We start from the raw sequence: 24077 nt of genomic DNA, 5'->3' as shown, positions 1-24077 counted from the left end.
AATCTGTCATAGTTGATCATGACATAATCTGTGCAACACATAATAATTAAGCACCCCTCTTATAGCTTTGCAATGACAGGAGAAAGTGAGGAAGGCTCTCAGCACATGAGGGAGACTCTTTGTGTTGTACTTACAGAAATGCATGGATAAAAGTCATATAGCCTCTTAATTATTATAATTATTATTTATTTATATTAAGAATGATTAATTATTAATATCTCCAAGTGATCATAATAGATGGAGGGGATGCCCATAGTGTGAGGGTCATTGTTTTAGAGGTGAAAGAGATCTCAGAGGTCTTCTTGTCCAGCTCTCTCATTGACAGGTGAGGGAACTGAGCCCAGGAAGGGGAAGTGGACTACTTAAGGAGGTACAAGGGGTACAGAGGCAGAAACATGGAGTCCTGTGATTGGATTTCACATATCCATGGTATTCCATCCCTGCAGGGCACATAGGACAGAAATGAATGTAAAAATAGAAGCAGCCCTTTTTCAGTATTTGAGTATTCATTTGGAGACTGGTATATGTTATAACATGCTGGGCTAAATCTATTTTCTTTCCAACTACTTTCCAGTTTTCCCAGCATTTCTTATTGGATAAGAAGTTTTTCCCCTAGTATTTTTGGTTTTATTACTCATCTACCATTGGGCTAATGTGTTCTGTTGATCTTGGGGATTGCTTATATAGTCAGGTCCACTGATCTACTTTTTTTATTTTTGTTTTTAACAGGTATCAAATAGGTTTGATTGTTATTGCCTTATATTATTGTTTGAGATCTGGTCACAATAGGTCCCTCTCATTATTCTTTTCTGTTGTTATTCCCTTTGAGGTTCTCAACATTTGGTTCCTCTTTGTGAATTTTGTGATTATTTTCTCTAGCTCTATGAAGTACCCTCTTGAGAGTTTGGCATTGTGCTAGATCTATAAATTAATTTCTATGATATTATCATTTTCATTTTATTAGCATCGCCTAGTGATGAACTATATCTACCTCTCCAACTATTCGTCTTTATTTTTATAAAGAATTGCTGTAGTTCTCTAAGTCCTGAATGGTATTGGCAGGTGAAAGTTTTTCATTTTACAGTTATTTCCATTATTTACTGCTGGTATTTGTTAGCATTATATAGAAATTTTAATGCTCTTTCTAGATTCATTTTGTATCCTGCTACTTTACTGAAGCTATAAATTGTCTTAATCAGTTTCTTCACTAATTCTCATGGGGTTTCTATGGAAAGCAATAATCTCCTCTTTGCAAATATTTATATCTTCAACTTATCAATCTTGTTTTTTCCCATAGCTAGTATTTCTGCTGCTACTACATAAAATAGTAGTGGGAAAGGGAAACTCTTTCCTTTCCTCTTATTTGTATTGTGAAAAGTTTCAGCATTTCTCCTTGCAAATAGTACCAATAAACCTCTGGGTTCAGATATCTAATTTTAAACTTATTATAGAGGAATTTTCAATACTTATGATATTAGGGTTGTTGCTATTGGGTTTTTTTACATAAAGGAATCTCATATTTTATCAAAGGCATTTTCTGACTATTAACATAATGAATTTCATTACAAACAGAAAATGAAGCAACAGAATATTGCCAAGTAAAAAAAAACAAAAACCTCAAAACCCACTTTGATAACCAGGACAGGATCATGTTTAATCACCTTCTTGCTTGCACGCAAATGCATGCTGTGAAACTGCTCTAACACCTTGCTGGTTTTATTCTGTCGTGTCTGACTCTTGGTGACCTCATATGGGCTTTGCTGTGTTCTCTAATGGATTAGGCAAACAAGTTAGTTAGTCACACTACTACTGGATATCTGAGTTTGGATTTAAACTCAGACCTTGTTGTTTATCCACTGCCTTGAATACTTTCCATAGCACATATATGTGCTGATCCTTGGAAGGCTTATTATTAGACTTGGTTTTTTATTTTGGCTTAAGAGAACTGAAAAAAGGAGAAATGCGTGGAAGTTAGAGACAGGCAGATTTCTTCATGATTTAAGAGGGAAAAGAACAATTAGAACGATCCAAAAGTAGAAGCCTCAAAAGATTTCAAATGAACACTCGTTGAGCATGTTGTAAATGAGTAATCTTGGTTCTATGGTGTGGTTGCTGTTCGTTGCAGACATCCCTGAGTTTTTAGCCCCACAATCCTTGCTTTGATTCCAGTCTCCTGCCATCTGGATTACTAGTCTGGATTTTGCTTTTGCTGCCTTGCCCTTTTTTGTAGGCTTCATGCTGCTTTCATGGCCCACTTTCAAGGATTCTCTCAGTTTGGTGCATTTCTTTGTCTCCACTCTGCCTGGCTTTCTTCGGCTGCTTCGGTGCTCCTTGCCCTGTCTCCATATTCCAATATTACCTGTGATTCTGGTACATGCAGTAAATTCAAGGATGTCAAGTTGGCAGAAAATGTAATTTGAACTTGTAGAATGTTCCATTGATCCAGAATTCCGATGATCCAGAATCACAGATGCAATATTTCATGGCAGATCATAACTGAGAATCAGCTCTTTGGAACTGAAGGGGCGCTTCAGTCCCTCAGTCCCACCCTTTCATTTTAAAGATGGTAAAGAAACTGCACTTCACTGTGGCTGTTTTGTTCAAGGCCACATAGAGTAGAAACTTGAACCTGGCTCTTGGGACTGCATGTCCGGTCTTTCCCCCTTGCACCACAGTTAGATGTCTCAAAGCAGTGTAGCTGCTTCATTGGGTTGTGTAGGTGACCCTGACCCCTTGAACACTCTCCAGAAAGGTGCAATTTCTGGCAGGTTCTATCAAGTTCACAAGTACCCCATGGGGACAGGTTTCAAGTATGGCCTAGACAGGAGAGTTTCTGCTTTCTAAGGCTATCTGAGGTGACAGTAGAGAGGCTCATCTTTAGGGGCCGTAGAACTCAAAAACAAAACAAAAAATCAAATAGCTCTCATTTCTGTGGGATCTCTTCTACTTCTTGGAATGGTGGCACAGAGAGGGGCCAGAGGGTGCTAAAACCTAAACTGATGGTTCTTTCTATTGAGATCCAATGAATACTATTAGCAGTTCTGATTCATACCAGTCTTAACTTCAGTATAAATAAAATAGATGACAGGAAAAGGAAGTTGACCAATCATACAGGGAGGAGTTTTAAACCTAGCATCCCCTTTTTGAAGATAGATTGGGAGAAGAGGTATATCTGTGAACATGGCTGAGGAAAAAGTACATATTTATTTCAATGTAATTGATTTCCTTTGATTCCTATGTATTTTATTTTATGCATACCTGAGAAAGTGGTCAAAATGGTCCACTCCACATAACAGGTTAAGAAGCTCTATGTGGTGGTCAGATCAGTGCTTTAGGGAGATGGGATATGGCCTGAAGTGGGAAGAGACTAGTAGCAGCAGGTGCCCCAACAGTCTCCTGCAACAGTGTAGATGAGGGTGATGGTACTGTAGGAAGACTAAGGGAGGTTATTGGAGAGACGTTCTGAAGGCAAAATGAACAGACATTGGCAATAGTCTGGAAAGTGTGGTCTCCCTGCTCTGGGCAGTGAACCCTCCCCAAGGTGAACACAATTAACTAGCTCATTATTCTAATTGATTTTTCTGAGGTTTGAGAGGGATAATACTTTTGGTGGACATCCACCCCTGAATAATTTCTTAAGGTTTTTTTTTTTTAAATGATTAAGGATAATATATGTTCATCAGTTTCAAACTACCCACTAACCAACAAAAAGGAATAAAAGAGTCAGGTTAATAGGGTAAGCTAGAAGGGTTGTAAATGGCAGGAACTTCAGTCTTATAATAAAACAAGTAAGCATAGATTTTTACTTCTTTGCATGTGAAGTAGGGAAGGAGGAATCGATATCCCAATATCAGAGCAAGTCAGACCACTGAGGGAGATAAAGTGAGATAGATGAGAAAGGAAACTTCTCTAGCAACTCTGAGGATAAAGAGGAGGGTCTTTCCTAATCCAATCATCTTTTGCCTCTCTGGAACAGCTAGAAAATGTGCTGAGAAGGCAAGCTGAGTTCCAGAGAGCCTTTCCCCGCCTTTCTGCTTATCTTTTTTTTTTTCCCTGAAACATCCTAAAATGCAACAGGCCTCCTGGTACTTAGGAGCTTGCTAACAATTAGAATTTCTTTCTCCTTTCAAATGTCCATTTGAAGGATTTATATTAAAAATGACTGTGATGTAGTAGAAAAAACAGTGAAGTTGGATTGGATGAAACTCAGGTTTGCCATCCTCCTTCTGACAAAGGCTATATGACCATGGTCAGTCACTGCATTTTTGGGCACCTCAGTCTACTCATTTGAACATTCAGGGTCTTAAGAGATCAGCTGTTCTACGAAAAAGGAGGACATTGTCATGAGTGTCTGGGAAACATCTCATGGTTTTCTCCCATTTTGAATGGGGATGGGTGGGGAGAGAGAGAGAAACAGAGAGAGAGAGATAGAGACAGAGAGACAGAAACACACCTACAGAAAAAGAGACAGAGAGACACAGAGAGAAAAGGACCTATATGCTTAAAATTTGTATAGCATTTCTTTTAATGGTGGCAAAGAATTGGAAATGAGGGGATGACCATCACCTGAGGAATGGCTAAATAAGTTGTGTATGATTGTAATGGAATGCTATTGTGCTTTAAGAAATGATGAGCAGGATGCTCTCAGAAAAACCTGGGAAGACTTAGATGAACTGATGAAAAGTGAAATGAGTAGAACCAGGAAAATGTGATACACAGTAAAAGCAGTATTGTACAATGATCAACTGTGAATGAAAGTATGCTTTTCTTTACTTCCTTTATTTTCCTTGGGTTTTTGTCTGTTTTCTTTCACGGTATGACTAATATGTAAATTATGTTTTGCATGACTGCACACATAAAACATTAAATTGCTTGCTTTCACAATGAAGAGGAGAGGGGTGGGAGAGAATTTGGAACTCAAAATAAAAAAATAATGTTTAGAATTGTTTTTACATGTAATTGGGGGAAAAAAAACAAACTATTAAGTCATTTAAAAAAGACAGCTGAAATCTCTCCTTCTGTAGTGACTCCCCCCCCCCCACCTTTAATGCTTAATTTCTGAGATTACCTTGCATTGACATTGTATATACCTTGTATGTATGTGCTGGAGATTTCTCTATTTTTAGAAGGTGATATCAATAGCAGGGATAGCGACTTTTGCCTTTATTTGTATCAGTGCCCAGCATAGGGTAATTGCTTAATACTTGCTTATTGGCTGACAAGACTTCAACAGCTATTCATTTACAAGTGTTTATCAAGCACTTATTTATAGGCTAGCAAATGTACTTGATGCTGATGCTAGAAAGAAAAAAAAATCTTTGTCCTCATGGAGTTTGCATTCTGTTGGGGGGAACCATGGACATAATTATATTGTAGAGTAGAGCACTAGTAGGTCAGAAAATTTGGACCGCCTCCCCCCCAATCTGGAACATGCCGGAGCTAAGTCTCCAAGGAAAGGGAAAGTATAAGTGAGGAAGGGATAATATTCCAGGCATAGGCACAGTCTGTGAAAAGAAAAAGGAAGGAAAGTGGGGGGGGGGGAGGAAAAGGGACATAGGGAAGAGGGTCTAGTACTGAACTTTGAGCTACACACATGGATAGAGGATGAGGCATGGATAATGATCCTGCAAGGGTAACAGAACCCTGGAGCAGAGTCATGGAAACCCAAGAAGTGTCAACTGCTTTGGGGAGGTCAGAGAGGAATGAAGTTTGAGAAAAGATCATCAGATTCAGCAGTGGGGTTGAGGGAATGATGTCGCCTACAATCTGCCCATGCTGTGCATTTCAGCTATTTATTGACACATTCAGGGGAATTTCTCCTCATGTGATGATAGACCACGAGCCAAAAGAGTTATCTGTACTGTGCAGCATCGGGGGACTGAAACTACTGCCTTGTACCCATTGGAATTCTTCCGATCCCATAGATAAGGCAAGGAAATGGGCATGGGGGTACAGGTCATGTTCTCTCTCCTTGCACATTCATCAAGTGCCTAAGATCTTAATTGTGTACTGGTTTCTTTTATAGTCTTGTCTCCCTCTCCAAGGGAGTGCAAAAACAAAACCCAAATGGAATAGCCAATATATTAATCCTCTTCGAAGCAATCCCTCCAGTGCTACAAAACCATACATCAAAAGCTAGCTACTGATGCTTAAAGAATAAAGCTGAGCTATATGGATTTCAGATGTGAGAAAGGCAACAGTCTGGGCAAAGCCAGCTGCTTGGGACTGCTGCACTGCATTATCATTTCCCAGCTGAAGTTCCATGTGGCCCTAACCTCAGAAGACAGACTCCCTCTTCTCCCCACTTAGCAAAGTTCATAGTTAAGTATCTGATTTAATTTCCAAAATGTCCAGAAACGTGGCACTGGAAAACTATGGCTAAGTCCCATTCCGCATAGGAATCTAATCCAATCAGCTCCACTCAAGTACTATCCAGAATATCTATTTTCTTAAATTTTTTCATTTTAATCATACCTCTCCTTTATACTCGAGTCTCCAAACTCCTTCCCATCTCTCCCTCCCCCTCCCCCCTCCCTCCCAAACAGCCGGCTACCTGAGTCCTGCAGCCTGAGTCTAGCTAGCTACCTCAGCTCTTAATATGTTCTCTTGAGAAAGGGGAGTCCATCCCAACTGGGCCAGTGAGAAGCTATCCTGTGGCGTCTGAACATTTGTTGGGGATAAAGCTTCCAGGAGGAATTAAGCCCTGAGAGCGCCCCGCCCCCATCCCCTGCACTTTGGCTGGGCCCGCCGGCTTAGTGGGGAGGGCTGGAGGATTTCAGGTTCGGCTCGCTGCTCGGCCTCTCCGAGTGACCTTGGCCGAGTCGGTTAGCTCGTGCGCCCTGCTTCCCACCTCGACCCTCGGCCGCCTCCCCCAGCCCGCTGGTGCCCTCCTCCCGCGTTCCCCCGCTCCCTTTCCTTCGATCGTTTCTTCCCCTTCCCAGGCCGGCCCCCCGAGGCTGTCCTGAGGCCCCTCCGACCCCCTTTGGGCTCCCTCTCTTTCCCGACCCCGCCTTCCCCGCACTCGCTCTTTCTTTCTCCCGGCCCGGGCCCCTCGGACTCCCCGTGTCGGGCTCTTCCCTCGACTCCCCTCCCCCTCGCGCCTCCCGCCCCTTCCTTTCGTCCGTCTCCCTCCCTCCGCCTCTACCCAGCCCCTCTCTCGTTCTCCCTCCCCCTCCCGCTCGGGCGCCGCTCCGGCTCCCCCCACCTCCGCTCTCGCCTGTCTCGGGCGCACGCGCAAAGCATTTCTGGGAGCCGCATGTGGGTGACGCAGCAGCAGCAGCAGCAACAACCCCAGCAGCAGCAGCAGCAGCAGCCGCAGCAGTAGCAGCCGCCGCAGCCGCAGCAGCAGCAGCCGCGGCACTAGAGCAATACCGTTTGCTCGCTCGGCTCTCATCAGCACGGGAAGGAAGGGCCCCGGGAAGGAGCGCGCTTACTGCCCGCCCGGCCGCCCGGCCTCCCGGCCGCCCGGCCTGCCTCCCGGCCGCTCGGCCGCCCGGCCGCCCGGCCTGCCTCCGGGCCGCCCGGCCGCCCTGCCTGCCTGCCTGCCAGCCCGGCCGGCCGGCCGGCCGCCCGCCCGCCGCCCGCCGCCCGCCCGCCGCCCGCTGCTCTTCTTAGGCGCGCCTTGGGCCTCCGGAGCAGCTTTGCGTGGCCTGGCCGAGGCGCCTTGGGGACGTCCACGCTTGTTCAGTACATTCGAAGTTACGGAGAGGTAGGAGATCCAACTTGCCCAGCCTAACTTCCAGCCCCCCTCCCCCAAGCAAACAGAGGCTCCGGGGACACTTGAACCAAGAGCCCCCGCAGCCCGGGAGGGACCAGCAGCCCGAGGTCCAGGCAGAGTGGGCAGAGCCTTTCAGATACTGGTGGAAGGGCTTGCCAGCAGTGCTCCCCCCCCCCAGTTGGCCCCCACCAGGGTCCTTAGCTCAGGGGCTCCCAAGGGACCGGCTTAGCTTTCCCACCAGGCCCCAGCTGCTCCCGCCAAGCCTCCCTCCTGCCATGAAGCGCTCCCCTAGGCTGCCACCGCCCGTGAGGCCCACTCCCTCGCCCCCAGTCTCAGGAGCCCGTAGGAGGCGGGTTCGATGCCGCAAGTGTGAGGCCTGCGTACAGGGAGAGTGTGGTGTGTGCCGATACTGCCGGGACATGAAGAAGTTCGGGGGGCCCGGCCGCATGAAGCAGTCTTGTGTTCTCCGCCAGTGTTTGGCCCCCCGGCTGCCCTACTCTGTCACTTGTTCCCTCTGTGGCGAGGTCGATCAGAATGAGGAGACCCAGGACTTTGAGAAGAAACTGATGGAGTGTTGTATCTGCAATGAGGTTGTTCATCCCGGTTGCCTGCAGATGGATGGGGAAGGACTGCTTAATGATGAACTGCCCAATTGCTGGGAGTGCCCAAAGTGCTTCCAGCCGGACAACTCCGAGAAAGTGCAGAGGAGGAAAATGGACGATGGCGATGAGGGCGTGGTCCAAGCCAAAGTTCTCCGGCCTCTTCGGAGCCGTGACGAGCCGCTCATTCAGCAGCCTCCTCACTCGTCCACCACCACCATGCTGCAGCTCATCCACGATCCGGGGCCCCCCCACGGTATGGTGACCCGATCGTCCCCCGGAGCTGGCCCCAGTGACCACCACAGTGCTGGCAGAGATGACCGTTTCAAAAGAAGACAACTTCGGCTCCCGGCCACGCAGAGAGAAAAAGAGAACAATCCCAGTGGCAAGAAAGAACTGTCCGAAGTAGAGAAGGTCAGAATTCGGGGGACGTATCTGATGGTTACACCACAGAGGCCCAATAAAGAGCTTCAGGGAACTTCCATTGTGCCCAGGCTGCAGGCCATCACGGCTTCCTCTGCCAACTTCCATCATTCTCCCCGGGTACTCGTGCAACACTGTCCGGCTCTGACTCCTCAGCTGAGGGACGAAGATGACCTGGGCAGAGGGCAGGACTTATACGGGGACGACGACGAGGAGGACGAGGAGGACGAGGAGGACGAGGAGGAGGACAGCCCGGAGGAGGAGAGTGCTGCTGAGGAGGAGGAGGAGGAGAGCACGGAGGAGGGTGAGGCAGTTTCAGTGAACCACCAGGACAGCTTTACCCAAGATGAGGAGGAAAGCTGGATGCAAAGGGAGATCTGGCTGTCTGTCTTCCGCTATCTCAACCGCAGAGAACTTTGTGAATGTATGAGGGTGTGTAAGACTTGGTATAAATGGTGCTGTGACAAGAGGCTCTGGACAAAGATTGATCTGAGCAGGTGTAAGGCCATTGTCCCCCAGGCACTGAGTGGTATTATCAAGAGACAGCCAGTGAGCCTTGACCTCAGTTGGACCAACATCTCCAAAAAACAGCTGACGTGGCTTGTCAATAGGCTTCCGGGCTTGAAAGATCTCCTTCTAGCAGGCTGCTCTTGGTCTGCAGTCTCTGCTCTCAGCACTTCCAGCTGCCCCCTTCTCAGGACCCTTGACCTTCGGTGGGCAGTAGGAATCAAGGACCCTCAGATCCGAGACTTGTTGAGCCCGCCAACTGATAAGCCAGGACATGACAATCGCAGCAAGCTCCGGAACATGACAGATTTTCGGCTGGCCGGCCTAGACATCACTGATGCCACTCTTCGACTCATCATCCGCCACATGCCCCTTCTGTCTCGGCTCGACCTCAGTCACTGCAGCTACCTTACAGATCAGTCACCAAATCTACTAACAGCTGTTGGCTCTTCCACTCGCAATTCCCTCACAGAAATCAATATGGCAGGTTGCAATAAGTTGACAGACCAGTCTTTGTTGTATCTACGACGCATCTCTAATGTCACCTTGATTGACCTTCGAGGCTGCAAGCAGATCACCAGGAAGGCGTGTGAGCATTTCATCTCAGACCTGTCCATCAACAACCTCTACTGCCTGTCTGATGAGAAATTGATCCAGAAGATCAGCTAAAACTCATCCAATCACAGACTGAAAAGGAAACAAATCCTTTTCCCTGCTCCCTCACAGAGGAGAGCTTCCTTCCCCTATTCTGCATGGGCTTCAAGGCCAGCATCACACTCCCTCTACCTTTCCATCCCTGTCCCCTCCCACTATAGCAGGACTGGGGTAGTGAGGGTATTCCTGCTATTATGTCCTACTCTGAGCACAAGGATGACCTGCCTGCTCCCTTCTCTCCCTCATTCCCTTCCTCCTTCCTTCCCTCCCTTTAATGAAAAAGGGGGGAAAATCACAGGAGGTGCCCACTTGGAGACTAAGCTCATAGTTTGGGGGTGCTGTGCCAACTTAATCTCTATAGAATCCCCCCACACCTACCTAGGCCACCCTTTCCCCATCTCGCAGCAGGGCTTGGGCCTGAGTACTGGGAAAGTAAGCAGGTTGGGCTGCTACATAGAAAGTAGCCCTGTTTCAATAGTTAGACTGTTCCTGGGGTGTTCAGAGTGAGTGTCTCTGCTCCATCATATCCTTCCCAGCTCTGCAGATGGGTGGCATGGGCCAGATTAAGACTAGAACCTGCAAATCACACTGGTGCTGTTGAATTTCCAGAAACCTCCTACATGTCTGTCCTTACCCCCTGCAGCTTGACACTGTCCAAATACAGTTTCCCTGTTTAAAAAAAAACAAACCAAAAACAAACCAAAAAAAAAAAAAAAAACAAAAACAAAAAACAAAAATACAAAAAACAAAAAAACAAACAAAAAAAATCCCCCAAACTCCCTCCCCCCAAAAAACAAACAAAACCCCCCAAAACTTGGGGAAAAACATTAAAAAAAACTTTAAGAATTAAAAAAAAAAGAGTTGGAATAGATAAGGTCCTTTCCAGCTCTAAATTCATGATCTTATGGTCCTCGCAACCAATCATTGGCAGCATGGAGTATTGGACAGAGTGTTGGAACTTGGGAGTTAGGAGAGCTGGGTTCAAGCCTAGATCTGCTCCTTACTACCCTTATTATTGATGTGACTTTAGCCAAGTCACTTCTCGTGGCCTCAGTTTCCTGATTTGTAAAAAGAGGGGGTTGTATTAGAAGATCTGGTCTTGTTCTGACTTCTTTGATTCTGTAACTATAAAAAGGTGTACCCCCAAATGTATTTCTGTGCCCCACGTCAGGCTTAGGCTTGACTGCTTGGGGCTAGGTGGGTGCCACAGTGGGGACTTGAGTGAGGCCTGAGGGCCATTGGGCCTTTGGAGGCCTGGGGAGAGAGGTATTAAGAGATAGCAGGAGAATTACAGAAGAGGAGTTGGGAGGATGCCAAAGAGAAACTTTGCCCGTTTTAAGATTTTTGCTTACAGCTGGCTCTAGGCCCAGGAAATGGGGAGGAAACCCTTCCTCCTCCATCCTTTGCTCCTAAGACTCAGAACTCTGGCTAGTACTATTAGTACTATAGCTCATCTGCTTACTTCAACACTTCAAAGAACTGTGATTTTGTCGTTGTGAGCCTTCCCTTCACCAACACTGATTGCATCCTCTCCACAATTTAATTAATGGTGTTTGAGACTTTTTCTAGTCAAAAAAATTCATCAGCCTGTATCCAACCTGGTAGTGAGCGTCTCTGAACTTACCTAAACTGTTTTTTTTTTTCTTTTTTTGTTTGTTTGTTTTGTTTTTTTGGGTTTTTTGTTTTTTGTTTTTTGTTTTTTTTTTTTTTTGGTGATAGACGTATATAGTCTATTACTGGGACCATACTCAAGCCCTAACCAGCTTGGTAGAACTTTTAAAAATTTGCATTTGGCAGTCATGGTCATTGAGAACCTAGAATCAACCCCACATTGTGATGAGACATTGGAGTAGGATTTAAGTGAAGGTTCAGCTATATATGAGTTAAACAGCCTTTTGGGTCTAGCCTGAGGAGGATCTTGCCATCATTTTTTGCCATTGTTTCTATGGGAAAATGCATTCTGAGTTTCAGTTGCTTTACAAATAAATATTTGGAACACAACCCATTCATAAGCTGAAGATTTCCTGTACTTGTGATAATTGCTGTATTTAGTCATCTGAAATATATTCCTAGTTATACTCACCCTCTCCCTGATAATTCTAAGCCTGGGGAGATGGGACTAGACAGTTGAAGTTATTTTTGCTGCTGTTCTGTATGTGACTGCCCCATTTCAAATGACTGGTTGGTTTGTTTTCTTGTAGATGTTTGATTCGGTGGTTCTATGTAGACCAACCTTAATCTAAATAGCACTTATCTATGCCAGCAAGTCACAAAGTTACGGCCACATGTAACCACTCAAAGGGAAAGGTGAAAAACCAGCTGTCCCCTTTGGGGGCCCCTCTGTTGTTAGTCTTGGTTCCTAAGGAGCATCAGAGTTTAGTTGGGAACTGAGTGGTGATGGGCTCGACCGTAGTTGAGAATAATAGAACAGTTTGAGTTAGAAGAAACCTTCGAATTATGTACGATATTCCCTTTGCTTCAAGACCTGATCCCTCTTCCCCATTATCATTTTCCCAGTACTTGAAAACAATTTTTGTCCCTTAGCTCTCATTTTCTCTTGTACTGGCTAAACATCCCCTCATCCCTCCCTCCCACTCCCAAGTCCTGGTTACTGTGCCTCTCTTAACATAGCCAAAGGTTTTCTTTTGCACTGTTGATTCGGGTTGAAGCCCATCAAAACCTCCAGTTCTTTTTCAAACAACTTCTAATCATGGTTTCAACCATGTTGTACTTGAGAAGCTGACTTGGAACCCACGTAGAATATTTTACATTTAATCCCATTAAGTTTCATTTTTTGAGATTGGGTCCAAGATTCTATCACTCCATGTGGTAGCCATCCCTCCCAGCTTTGTGTTGTGCAAATTTGATAAGCACGACAACTATGCCTTTATCAAAGTTAGTAAAAAAAAAAAAAAAAAAGAACCACAACAATATTAAATAGCACAAAATCAAGTATGGGTCCCCTCCAAAAGAACATCAGACCACAAATTGTTGTTCTTGGGGTCTAACCATTCAATCATTGAGGCTATCCCATATCTGTCTTATCAATGAAAATCATCAATCAAAAAAATAAAAATCAATTAAAAAATAAGGTTTTGCTGAAATCTAGGCAAACTGTACTTGCAACATTCCCCGATGTTACAGTTTAGTAACCCAAGAAAAATGTTTATGTCACTCCAAACCCAGATTTTGACATTTCCACTTCCATCATTTCAAGTTCTGCTGAGAGCTAGGATACCCCTGGAACACCTTGGATCCCCTGATGGATGAAGAAGAATTGCCTTTCCTTCACAGGGTTTGGGGCTGTGGTTGAAAGGATCCCATACCCACTTTTCTTCTTTTTTCAAAGCCATTTATTTAAACCCAGATTATTTTCTTAATCCTGACCAGCACTTGTAATTTCTAAGCACGCTTTACTTGGCATGGTCTATACCAGTGGTGTCAAACTTAAATAGAAAGATGGCCACTTCACTGTACATGTGGACAGCATATTAGAAAACCCTATCTTAAAATTATCTATGTTCTATTATATTTTATTTATTTTGTTAAGTATTTCTTAATTACATTTTAATTTTTTTTTTAAACAATGAAGAGTGTTTTGGGATGATTCTCCGGGCAGCATGTTTGACACCTCTGGTTTGTAATATCTAGAGGGACCCTACAAATTTATTCTTCCTCATCATTTTTCTTTTGACCCTTCCCCTTCTTCCCCCAAAATACAAAGACTCTTTGCAAACCCTCCCCCCCCATCTCATTTTCATAATCACTTGGGATCAGATTATCCATAAGTGTTTTTTCCTTAAAATTTGTGTCTGGTTTGTGGTCAAATCTTGACTAGTCTAGGGGAAGCAGTTTCCGTGAGTGCTTAATCTCAGTGCACATTAGGATCTCCAAAGTCCAAGTCACACATCCCATTTTGCTGTGTTCCTCCTCTTCTGAGATTGTTTTTTTTTTGTTTGTTTGTTTGTTTTGTTTTCTTCTTGAATAATTGTATTTGAATGTGGGGAATTGATTCTTTATTGCTGGTGGAAATGGTGTGTATTTATGGTTCACAAACTTTTAAATATGAAGATTTTTTTTATGGTTAAACATTTCATGGACTTCCACTATAGCTGTATTATTAATGATGATTGCAAAAATACATGGTGACAGAAAAGCTATTGAAAATTCAGTAATGCTTTGAAATAAATTTTCATTTTATTTATCACAACAGCATCTACAGACATTTGAAAAATAATACATATGTGTAAGGTATTTTTTTGTTCAGTCTCTGGAAGATAGGTATTGAATATGATGTGGAACCTAAGGATGCACATGACAGTCCTTGGTGGCGTATGGATTCTTGAATGCTTTGCAATAACTCTGTGATCCCCCAGAGTATCTCAGCTCATTATTGCTATAGAGTTTAATTTTTTTTTTTAATATTGTAGACTTGTAGTAGAGTTCCCCAAATCAAAATAAAATGCAGAAACCTCCCCCCCCCAAAAAAAAAACAAAAACAAACAAAGCAGGGACAGGACACAGGAGAAAGAGCATCCCGAACTTCTGAGATGCAGTACTAGTTAGGCTGGTGGGCAACTCTGGCAGTAACAGGATTTTACAAAGGTATTCTTCATGGTAGGCCTAGCTCACCTGACCATGATACTACAGAGGATGGGAAGTTCACCTGGTTACCTGAGTGGTGATCATTCATTCACTCACTTCATCTCTGCAATTCAAAAAGAAAGGTTCCTTCTGGGAACAGGAACTTTGTGGGCTTCCTCATGGAGAGCATGACCTTCAACACAATAACAGAAAGTTAGTCTGCTGGGGTCCATTCCAAAGAGTGGAAAGAGGGGGTAAAGGGAAGGATCGTGACCTGCCTCCTTGGCTATTTATTTGCCTGTGACTCAGGCCAGTTAATATCTAGAGTAACACCTGGAGAATTCTCCCCCTCTGTGTGGAAACACAGACTCCTCAATCCCCAAACAACCCCAAACCGGACCAAACCTCAGTAAATCCATGAATCTACTCCTGTCTTTTCTTTCTTCCCTTTCACTTCAAGCTAGGAACAATGGTGAACATTCATGCTTCCACTTCCATTGCACATTCCAGTATCAACTGCGCATCTCCATGCAAAATCACAGAATGTTTATATTCTGCATAGAATGTATAGTTTGAGGAATTGTAAAGTGGGCCAGTTTGATGGGAATCTAGAGCATATGAGGAGAACACATATGAAGGAACATAAGAAAGGTATTCTGGAGTCAGGTTTTGAAGAACTCTGGTTAATCTTCGCACTTTATATTTTGCTCTAGAAGCAAGAGAACCACAAAAGGTTCTTGAGAGAAGTCGGAGATTCTGGAGTAGCCAGAGTCATATGGTTAGCTTTGGGCTTTAGGAGTATTTTGGCAACAGTGCAGACCGTGGCTTAGAGGAGAGAGACTGTAAACTGGGGATCTAGTTAGAAAACTTTTCAATAGTCTTGAGGTGAAGCAGTGAGGAGAACTTAATTAGGATGGAATCTTTTGGAGCTGAGAAAAGGAGACAGATGGGAGATATGTCTTAGAAAAACATTTGATGAGACTGGGAAATTGATTAGCTAGGGGGAAAGGGTTCTCAGGGAAAGAAAAAGTCAAAGATGAGATTCTGTTGCCGAGAAGAGTCATAGTATCCTCAAAAGAGATTTAAAGGAGGGATAGGTCTGCCCAGGGGAGGGGGGGATGCAGGGGCAAGGGATAGATGGAGACTGGCTTTTGTTTTAGACAGTGACTTTGAGATGCCCATGGGACATAAAGTTCTAAATATCCAATGGGCAGGGTTAATGCTGCATTGGAGCTCAGGAAAGAATAGGTCTGGATTTCTAGATCTGGGAATCATAAGACTGAGGTGGTAGTAAGACCTGATGATAATCCTGAAAGAGATGATGTGTATAGGACAACAAAAGAGTACCCAGGACAGGCTTGGGAGATGATTATTAATCTGTAAAGAATAGGGACGATGGGAGCAGCTAGGTGGCACAGTGGATAGAACACCAGCCCTAAGTCAGGAGGACCTGAGTTCCAATGTTACCTCAAACACTTAACACTTCCTAGCTATGTGATTCTGGGCAAGTCACTTAACCCCAATTGGCAAAGCAAAAAAAAAAAAAAAAAAAAGTTAGGGACGATGACACCGTGACTGAAAAAGAACAGCTAGATGCTCATTCACTTCTCAACTCTTTGTCATCAAGTCCTTAAGACCTCCACCACATCACCGGAACACTTCCCTTCAAGGTCACTGGTAGTGTCCAGATTTTCAAATCGGATGTTCTGTTCTCATTCACAGCTTACGTTTTGCAGCTTATCATTAAGCTTTTGATCTCTTTATGACCTTTGAATAGTGTTGACTCTTTTCTCTGATTGGAAATGCTGTCTTCCTTTGCTGTCTATGACACTGTATTCTACTAGGTCTATCTACATAGCAGCCAATCAAAAAATAGCTGCTGGTTGAATAAAAAGTATAATTAATTAATTATATGAAGAGACTCTGGTGAATTTTCTCTCCTGCCTTAATTGATGTTTCTGGAGAGAGAATTCTCCATCTAGCAATAGAGGAAAGAAAGCTGTTGACTCCAAGTTCATTCAGGTTGAACTTGAGGTGACAGCAGCATATTTCAGAGATTCAGGTGGCCAGTCATGCCTGAGTGGGGTGAAGAAGTGGATCTGGGAGTGGTGGCATCTGGACAGATGAGTACATGGCAGCCTGTGTCTTGAATTGTGGACTCCTCCAGATGAGGTACAAGGAGGAGCAGGCCTTCCAGTTCAATACCCAGAGGAGACAATGCTGCAGCTGTTAGCCAGAGTGAATGGCTATGCTACTGACGAGTTTGTTCATTTATTTAAGCAAGTTAATCATTTAGAATGATAATGAAGGTCATCTGTCACCTGCATAGAGAAATATGTGTATTTGTGTATATACACATTTCATCTCAATAGCTGTGAATGTGTTTAGCCTGATAAATTTAGTTACAAGGGTCCTACAAAGCTTATCTTTGGCTCAAATCACTCATTTACCGAATATTTAAAATGTGATTAAAAATACATAAAATGCAGTCCTTGGGAAAAGGTCTATTCCTTGAAATGTTGGCTTTTTTCATGCATTAGATCACTTAACAAATGCAAATGTCCCCCTCCCTTGAAATTGCAACTTCTTTAGCAAATCACTTTGCTGTTTGTAGAGTACCCTCCTTTCTCACGGTGGAGCTTTTTGGGGGCGGAAGTCCTAGTAACTCATATTTCAATACCATCTTAAGTTTACACGGGACTTTCCTTGACAATGTATTGTCTCCTTTTTCAAAGAAGAAGAAACTGCAGTCCGGAGGTTCAATAGCTTGCCCAGTGTGGCCCAGAGTGCTTTGATAGCTCTGCTGGCCTTTCCGTTGCCCAAATTGCTGCAGGTAGACCAGAAGTTACACATTTCAGGGGAAATGCAGGGATTTCTCTGAAATAAACACCTCTGTGTTCACTTTCATGGCCCCCTTCCAAATAGGACAAGATTGGCCAGTCTATTATCACTTATTTAACACATTTCTCCACTTCAGAACAATGGCAGTCTTGGAAAATCAATCAGCAAGGATTTATGGTGTACTTACTGTGTGCCAGGCACAATATATTAAGCATTGAGGATGTAAAGAAAGCCAGAAACAGCCCCTGACCTCAGAGAGCTTCTATAAGGAGGGCAACATAAAAAGGACTATACACAAAAGGTGTGTGCGTGTGTGTGTGTGTGTGTGTGTGTACAGACAGACATCCACACATTCATACAGAAACATATACACACACAGTAAATCAGAGATAATCTCAGGAGAAAGGCATTAGTATCAAGGGGAACTGGGAAGGAAATTTGGGGGGATAGGAGATATTAGATCACACCTGAAGGAAGCCAGGGAATCCAGAAAGCAGGGTGAGTTGGGAAGGCATGTCAGGTAGAGCCCATCAAAGTGCCCTGATTCAGGACTTAGTATTATGGTGGAGGTGTAGAAGTCAGAGCATTTTCTATTTGGCCGGAAGTAATAGGGAACCCTTGGAGTTTACTGACTTGAAGGGCAGGATGTGTGCACTATTAGGAAAGCTGAGTGGAGTATGGACTGGAATGGGGAGAGACTTATGCTAGGAGGTGATGAAATGGGAGATGTATCAGAAGTGAGAAAGGCTTTGTAGGAAAGGGAAAATAAGCAGAACTTGGCAAGAAGTTAAAAATGGGGGAGGGAAGAGAGTTGAAGTTAAGGATGACCCCTAGGCTGGACTTTTGAGTCCTTGACAATGATACATCTGAAGTTAAGAGGGCAGAGCTGGAGGAAAAGCTAATGTGTTGCAGTTTGGGGCTTGGCGAATTTAAGATAACTATAGGACATCTAGTTCTGGTTGTCCAATGAGCTGTTAGAGAAGTAAAATCGGAGGTCAGCTGAGAGGTTAGGGCTGAGGAAATAAATTGGAGAATCATCTGCTTAGAGATGTTCATTGAAACCTTGGAAGCTGAGAAGTTCTAAAATAGTGTAGTGGAGACTGGAAGAGGGCCCAGGACCCAGCCTTGGGGGGATGCTCCCAATTAGCAAGTGAAAACTGCATGAAGTTACAGTAAAAGAGGTTGAAAAGGGGCAGGCAGACCTTTAGGAAGGGAACTGGGAGGGAGCAGGGTCAGGAAAATCTGGAGACCGAATTTCCTGGAGAAGAACCTGCCCAACAATGTGAAAAGACTCGAGGTCAGAAAGGTAAGACTGCAGAAATGGCCATTCCCTTTGGCCATTGGATCTCTTTACCTTTGGCGATTTGGGAGAGGCCGGAAGAGAGAGGAAGGGTGGTGGAGGCATCTGTTGTAGAAAGGAAGGCTTCTCAGAGTTGAGTTGTAAAGAGAGGAGAGGTCGAGAAGGGCAGTGGCTAGTGGAGATGGCCCAAGCGAATGAGGCGTTTGGGTTTGGGTTTGGGTTTGGGGTGTTTTTTCCCTTTGTGAGCATGAGGGAGACACGGGCGTGTTTGTGGAGAGCGAGGAAGCAGCCAGTAGACAGGGTAAGACTGAAGGTAAGTGAAAGGTGTGGTTTGCAATGACCTCACTTGTGCTGCCTTGGGATTTACCGTGGGAAGGAGAATGGCCACCTCTCTAGGCGAGACTGGGGCTGGAGGAGGAGGTAGTGGGGGAAGACGTTGCCAAAGGCAGAGGAGGAGGGAGAAGGGAGCTCTCGATGAATGGCCATTTGTGGGGAGTGAAATTGAGGAACCGTCTCAGCTGATGGGGGGGTGGGGGTGGGGAGGTGGAGGGAGAGAAGCCACGAGAAGTTGGAGGAGGGTTGGAAAGGTTCGGAGACACCACGGTGTAGAGCGGGAGAGGGAATCCCTCGGGTGTGTAAAAGGCCCACCAGGAAAGATCGCTCCATCAACATAAATCCGCAGTGGACCCGGGCACCGTGGGTGCATGGCTTTCTCCATTTTTTTTTTTAAATCAGCATTGCTTGAATAGGAGCGAAGGCCATAGATGGTGGGAGTGATCCAGGGCTTTGCAGGGCAAGAGCAGCAACTGGGACGAGAGAGCAAGGAACTGGAGAGCAGGAGATAAGGGCCGCTCGAATTGTTTCTCAAGGAATCAGGCTGGAAAAGGGAGGAGAGGACGGCCGGTTCTTGGCTGGGGGTGGGACTGGGCGGCCGAGAAAGTGCTGAGAGGTGGAGGAATCAGAGGTCTGGGCAAGAGGGAGAGCCCGCTCAAGAGATTATAAAACTGAAGGCGAGGTGGAATGACAAAAGATTATAAGCAGATACAGGAGTTGGGGAGATCATGAACTTTTGGAGGGGCCGCCGAGATCCAGGGTATAACCGTCTGGGTGTAGCTGCGTGGGTGGGAGGAGGAGGCCAGGGGACAGGACTGAATGAGGCACTAGGAAGGCCCCCTGCTTTGCCATATGGATGGTGGAGCTGGAGGAGGAGGAGGAGGCTGGCTTTGGGGAGGAGGGAAATGCTGGGAGCCAGGGGCTGAATTCCTTGTAGAAGCAAAGAGGGGCCTGAAAGTGGGCCGCCAACCTATCAGAATCTTAATTGCGTTACAAATGGGTGGGGACTGAAGGCAGCTTGAGGGCTGAGAAGTGAGGGCCAGCCATTCGGTGGCAGTGACATCGGGGAAACAAAGAGCTGCTGATGGCACCCTGACCGTTTGGGGGTGGGGGCTGCCTCATATGAGGGAAAGCGGAAGCAGTCCTGGAAGCAGGAGACCGGGCATGCAGGGCCACCACCGGGACTGGGTCTCAGTGGGTGGAAACAGATGAAAGAGTGAGGAAGGGCCAAAACGAGCCAATCTGCTGCCTTAGAATTGGAATGCCAGACGACCCAGTGGAATATGGGCCAAGGTCTGGACTGGGAAGTGGAGAGGGAGGCTTGAGTTAAGGGGGAGAAGCTTCACGGAGATGACCCAGGGGGGTGGAGAATGGGGCTTGCACAGTGAAAATGGGCAAGGGGGTTAGGATCTCTGCGATGGGGAGGGTGTGACTAAAGGAGAGCAGGTTCTTAATGTTTCCGGGGGCTGTGGCCGCAGGTGGGGCCAGTCTGGAGGGTAAGCAGGTAACAGAGGAAAGAGTGAGCCTTTGCATTCTGCACACATGGAGGTTCCAGGCAGAGACCTAGCCTTTACTGAGTGGGCCCCAGTCATCTCCAGGTCAGGTAGCAGTGGCTAAGCAGAATGTTGGAAAGCTTGGGGGGGGGGGGAGACACTGTGGTAGGGGGCATTGCGAGGCAACTGCTGTGGAGTCTTGTGTTTGTTGAGGTCAAATAAAACAAATGGCTGATCCATTGAGTGGTTAAGTGATTTTCCCAAAGTCACACAAGGTTGCACAAGTAGCAACTAGCAAAACTGGGATTTCGGAAGGCTTTTTCTACCACCAGTCATCCACCATACCATATCTGATGTTCCTTTGGCTAGGTTTGGTTTATTTTTTAAGTTATTATTATTATTATTATTATTTTGCATCTTAACTTTCTGGAAAACCATTGATCTGTTCAGTAATTTAAATGTTTTTTTTCTTTTTGTTATTTCTGGTTCAGACCTGTGATTTCCTAGGGATAGGCAACTCTGTCTGAAGATTCCCTCTGTCAGTGTAGATGTTTGATTCCTCTTTAACCTATAGTATTAGAGTTTCCTGAGGGCACTTCCTAAGGACACAGAGTTAGTATGTATCAAACTTGATCCTTAGCCTGCTGAGTCCAAGGCTCTTTATCCACACTCTCATTTCCTCAAACTTCACATAAATGAAAACGAGGAATTTATGATAGAGTTCAAATAAATTCGATTATCCAGGTTAGTTAGAGTGAGGTGAAGAGATTGCCAGAAAGATTCCATCCAAATCTGATGTCTGACCAAGCCTGCCTCAGCCCTCAGGACATAAAATGAGATTGAAACCCACTCCTTTTAGGTACTCTTTGACTTTTCTCCAGTTCAAGACTATCTTTCCTTTTGAAGGAATGGTTTCCTCAGTCTCCTGCATAGTGTTAATTCTGAGAGGATCACGCCAAGGCATCAGTTTTGAAATCTGTTAAGTTCAATTTTGGTACAGAAATAATTTGGTTACTTCCAGCTATATTGTTCTGGTGGAATTTATTCACTGTAGCTGTGGGAGGAGGTCAGAATCCTTGCTATCTTATAAAGCAAAGCAGTTTTGACTCCAATTTGTCCTGCATTTTTCATCCATTTTTTCCTGAACTAATGTACTATACTTTTAATATTCAGTTGTTTCATCAGCAGTGCTCATTTATTATGTTCTTTTCTTCATTGAGATCACTAGGACTCTACTTTCTGTCTAATAACATTCTTCCCCTGCCCTTTTCTTTGTTTTGGTGCTGTCTGGAGCCACTTTTCTCCTCTTCCTGCCTCCATGAGACCAACTGTATACATCTGAAAGCTAGGTAGCTGATATTGGAGGTTATCAGTGGTGGGCATAGAGCTGGTAAGTGTTGAGATACGGAGAAGTTAGGGGTCTCCTTCCTTATTTCTTTGTGATCAGAGTCCCAGCTTGCTCTGTTTGCTTCCTCATGTTGTTGTAGTGAGCAGATAGAAGTCTCTTTTTAGACTATTGGTTAAAGGTTTCACTCCACAGAACACCTTTTTGTCATCTTCTTCTATTTTAAACATCCACTAGAAAACACTCCAGGGAATTCTAGTATTTCTCCACACTTCTAGCTAGGGAAGTTTTCCAGTGCGTGGTGACTTCCATTAACACACCTTAAAACTTTTCCTCATAAAAATGGAACCGTTTTGCTTTTCCTTCCCTCTTTTTCAGTGCCTCAGCACTATTTACTGACCACAAGAGGAACATAGAACTATAAACTACCTTCTGTTGGGGCCTTTTGTGACCAGGATCACACTCCTCTTTGTAGTGAAGTTCACCTTTGTTTATTAGGAGCCAAATAGGGAATGGATAGTAACAGGGAAGGCACTGGCTGATCTCACACAAACCTTGAATAAACAGAAGATGAGTTTGCCCACACAGTGTGTGTTCCAATCACTCTAGGAGTATTTCTGGCACACTTACTCCATGAACTTGCTGTCACCTCTCAGACTCGTTGAGAAGAAATGCTGGGTGCAAAGATGAGCCATCACTGTTTCTCTTCTTATCCTATCCTGAGGTGGCCTTTGGAGGCCTCATGGAGGTGACCGGACTTTTCAGGCTCTGCCTTCCAGTGCAAGCTCTGGCAGAAAGGGTTTTGAGGAAAAGCAGAGACTGGGATGCGCACCAAATATGTACATGACACAAAGCTAGGAGGGATAGATAACAGATAGATTATAGAGTCAAGGGTCAAAAAGATCTCGAAGGGCCAGAACTCTGGGGTCAGAACTAGTAAGATGTAAAAGAATCAAGCTCAAAAGTATAAGGTGTGGGAAGCATAACTACGGTAGCTTTTGTCTGCAAAACGATTTGGGGTGGGGGTTGTCCACAAGCTCCACAAATGTTGTAAGTTTAAAAAGTTAATTTGACTTTAGATTATATTAAGAAGAGGTACAGCTTTCAAAACAAAAAGGCATTAGTTCTGCTTTATTCTGTCCCTGTATGACCACATATATAGTGTTTTATTCTGGATGCAATATTTTAGCAAGGGCATTCATAAACTGGAGATTATTCAGAGGAGAATGGTAAACGGCCTCCTCTTCATATCATATGAGTCGAATATTAAAACAATGACAATAACAATAATCAACTGCTAACGGGACCCAGGTGTGTGTGGGCCATCCATTCTGGCCTCTGTACATAGTTTGGACTGAGGGCAGTCCTGTGGGGAACCTGACCTCTAACGAGTATGGCTAAACTTTATTTCTTACACTCTCCACTTCAGCAGCTTAGGGATGATTTCCTTAAAGACTAGATTTTGGCTCATACCTAGGTCTCCCTAAAGAAAGAATAGAAAGGATAGATAGTAAATACATCTCAGGCAGAGGGCACATATATGGTTCCTATACCCAACAATGCTAAATATGAAACACAAGCACATATTAACAGAAATATTTAAAACAGAATTTAGTAACTCATATAATTTTTATTTTCCTTTACTGTGAGGTTGGATCTTAAACCATATCAGAAAAGAGCATTTTGTGGGAGTGTGGAAATGGCATCATTAGATTTCACCTCAGCTCTGTCCTCTACCCTCAGAATTCAGGCCTACTGCTCAGTAAGGCCAGGCCAGAGCTCATTCTTTCCCTCTAGTCAGAGGTTTCTTCTAGGATACATCAACTTTCCTGCTAGAAGTCCATGCTACCAGATAAACCAAGAACCTGCAGACATTTTGAGCTCACAGTGGTACTTCCAAGCCTGGACACATACATCTCAATCTTTACAACACAAAACAGAATAGGCGGTCTGAATCCCAGCTGGCCTGGTTTGTCTGATTAAGCCCTCCTTCTCTAGTTACCAGATGAGAGGAGAATGAGTCAATGGAGGCTAGAATGCTCCCTTTGAAGTTCTCCTGATTTTTCCTTTTTAGTGGCCCATGTCCTGAGCCAGCACAAGTGGCTGGCTGAAAGTAGGCAAAGAAACTCTCTGCATATATTTTGAAACCATCTTTACCTATCAGAAATTCAGTCTGAATTGCTGGGGTTTGGGGGCCTGGGAAAAATGAGAAAGGGGTAGGGAGGGAGATGATAGCTATTTTCAGTTACCTGGAGGGCAGCATGAGACTGGGCTTAGTCTT

General features: G+C 44.7%; 2 protein-coding genes across 5 annotated transcripts in view; both read left to right on the top strand.

The window, feature by feature from the left end:
• Positions 1-14110, top strand: part of LOC127543158 (lysine-specific demethylase 2A-like) — a 45579-nt gene extending 31469 nt beyond the window's left edge. Inside the window, exon 2 of the mRNA XM_051969175.1 lies at positions 7615-14110. Within this exon, the coding sequence (XP_051825135.1) occupies positions 7615-9915 (2301 nt within the window). The 3' untranslated portion in view covers positions 9916-14110. The remainder of the gene's footprint in view (positions 1-7614) is intronic.
• Positions 7575-24077, top strand: part of LOC127543249 (casein kinase I-like) — a 100833-nt gene continuing 84330 nt past the window's right edge. For 2 of the 4 annotated variants that reach the window (XM_051969299.1, XM_051969302.1), the window contains exon 1: positions 7575-7708. The gene's annotated coding sequence lies outside the window, so the exon portion shown is untranslated. Of the gene's footprint in view, positions 7709-18300; positions 18632-24077 lie in introns of those variants that run through there. The other 2 variants (XM_051969300.1, XM_051969303.1) reach the window with 1 other exon arrangement.

Source organism: Antechinus flavipes, chromosome X (genome assembly GCF_016432865.1).
Source record: "Antechinus flavipes isolate AdamAnt ecotype Samford, QLD, Australia chromosome X, AdamAnt_v2, whole genome shotgun sequence".
Lineage (NCBI taxonomy): Eukaryota > Metazoa > Chordata > Mammalia > Dasyuromorphia > Dasyuridae > Antechinus > Antechinus flavipes.
This window is presented reverse-complemented; position numbering and strand designations above follow the sequence as displayed.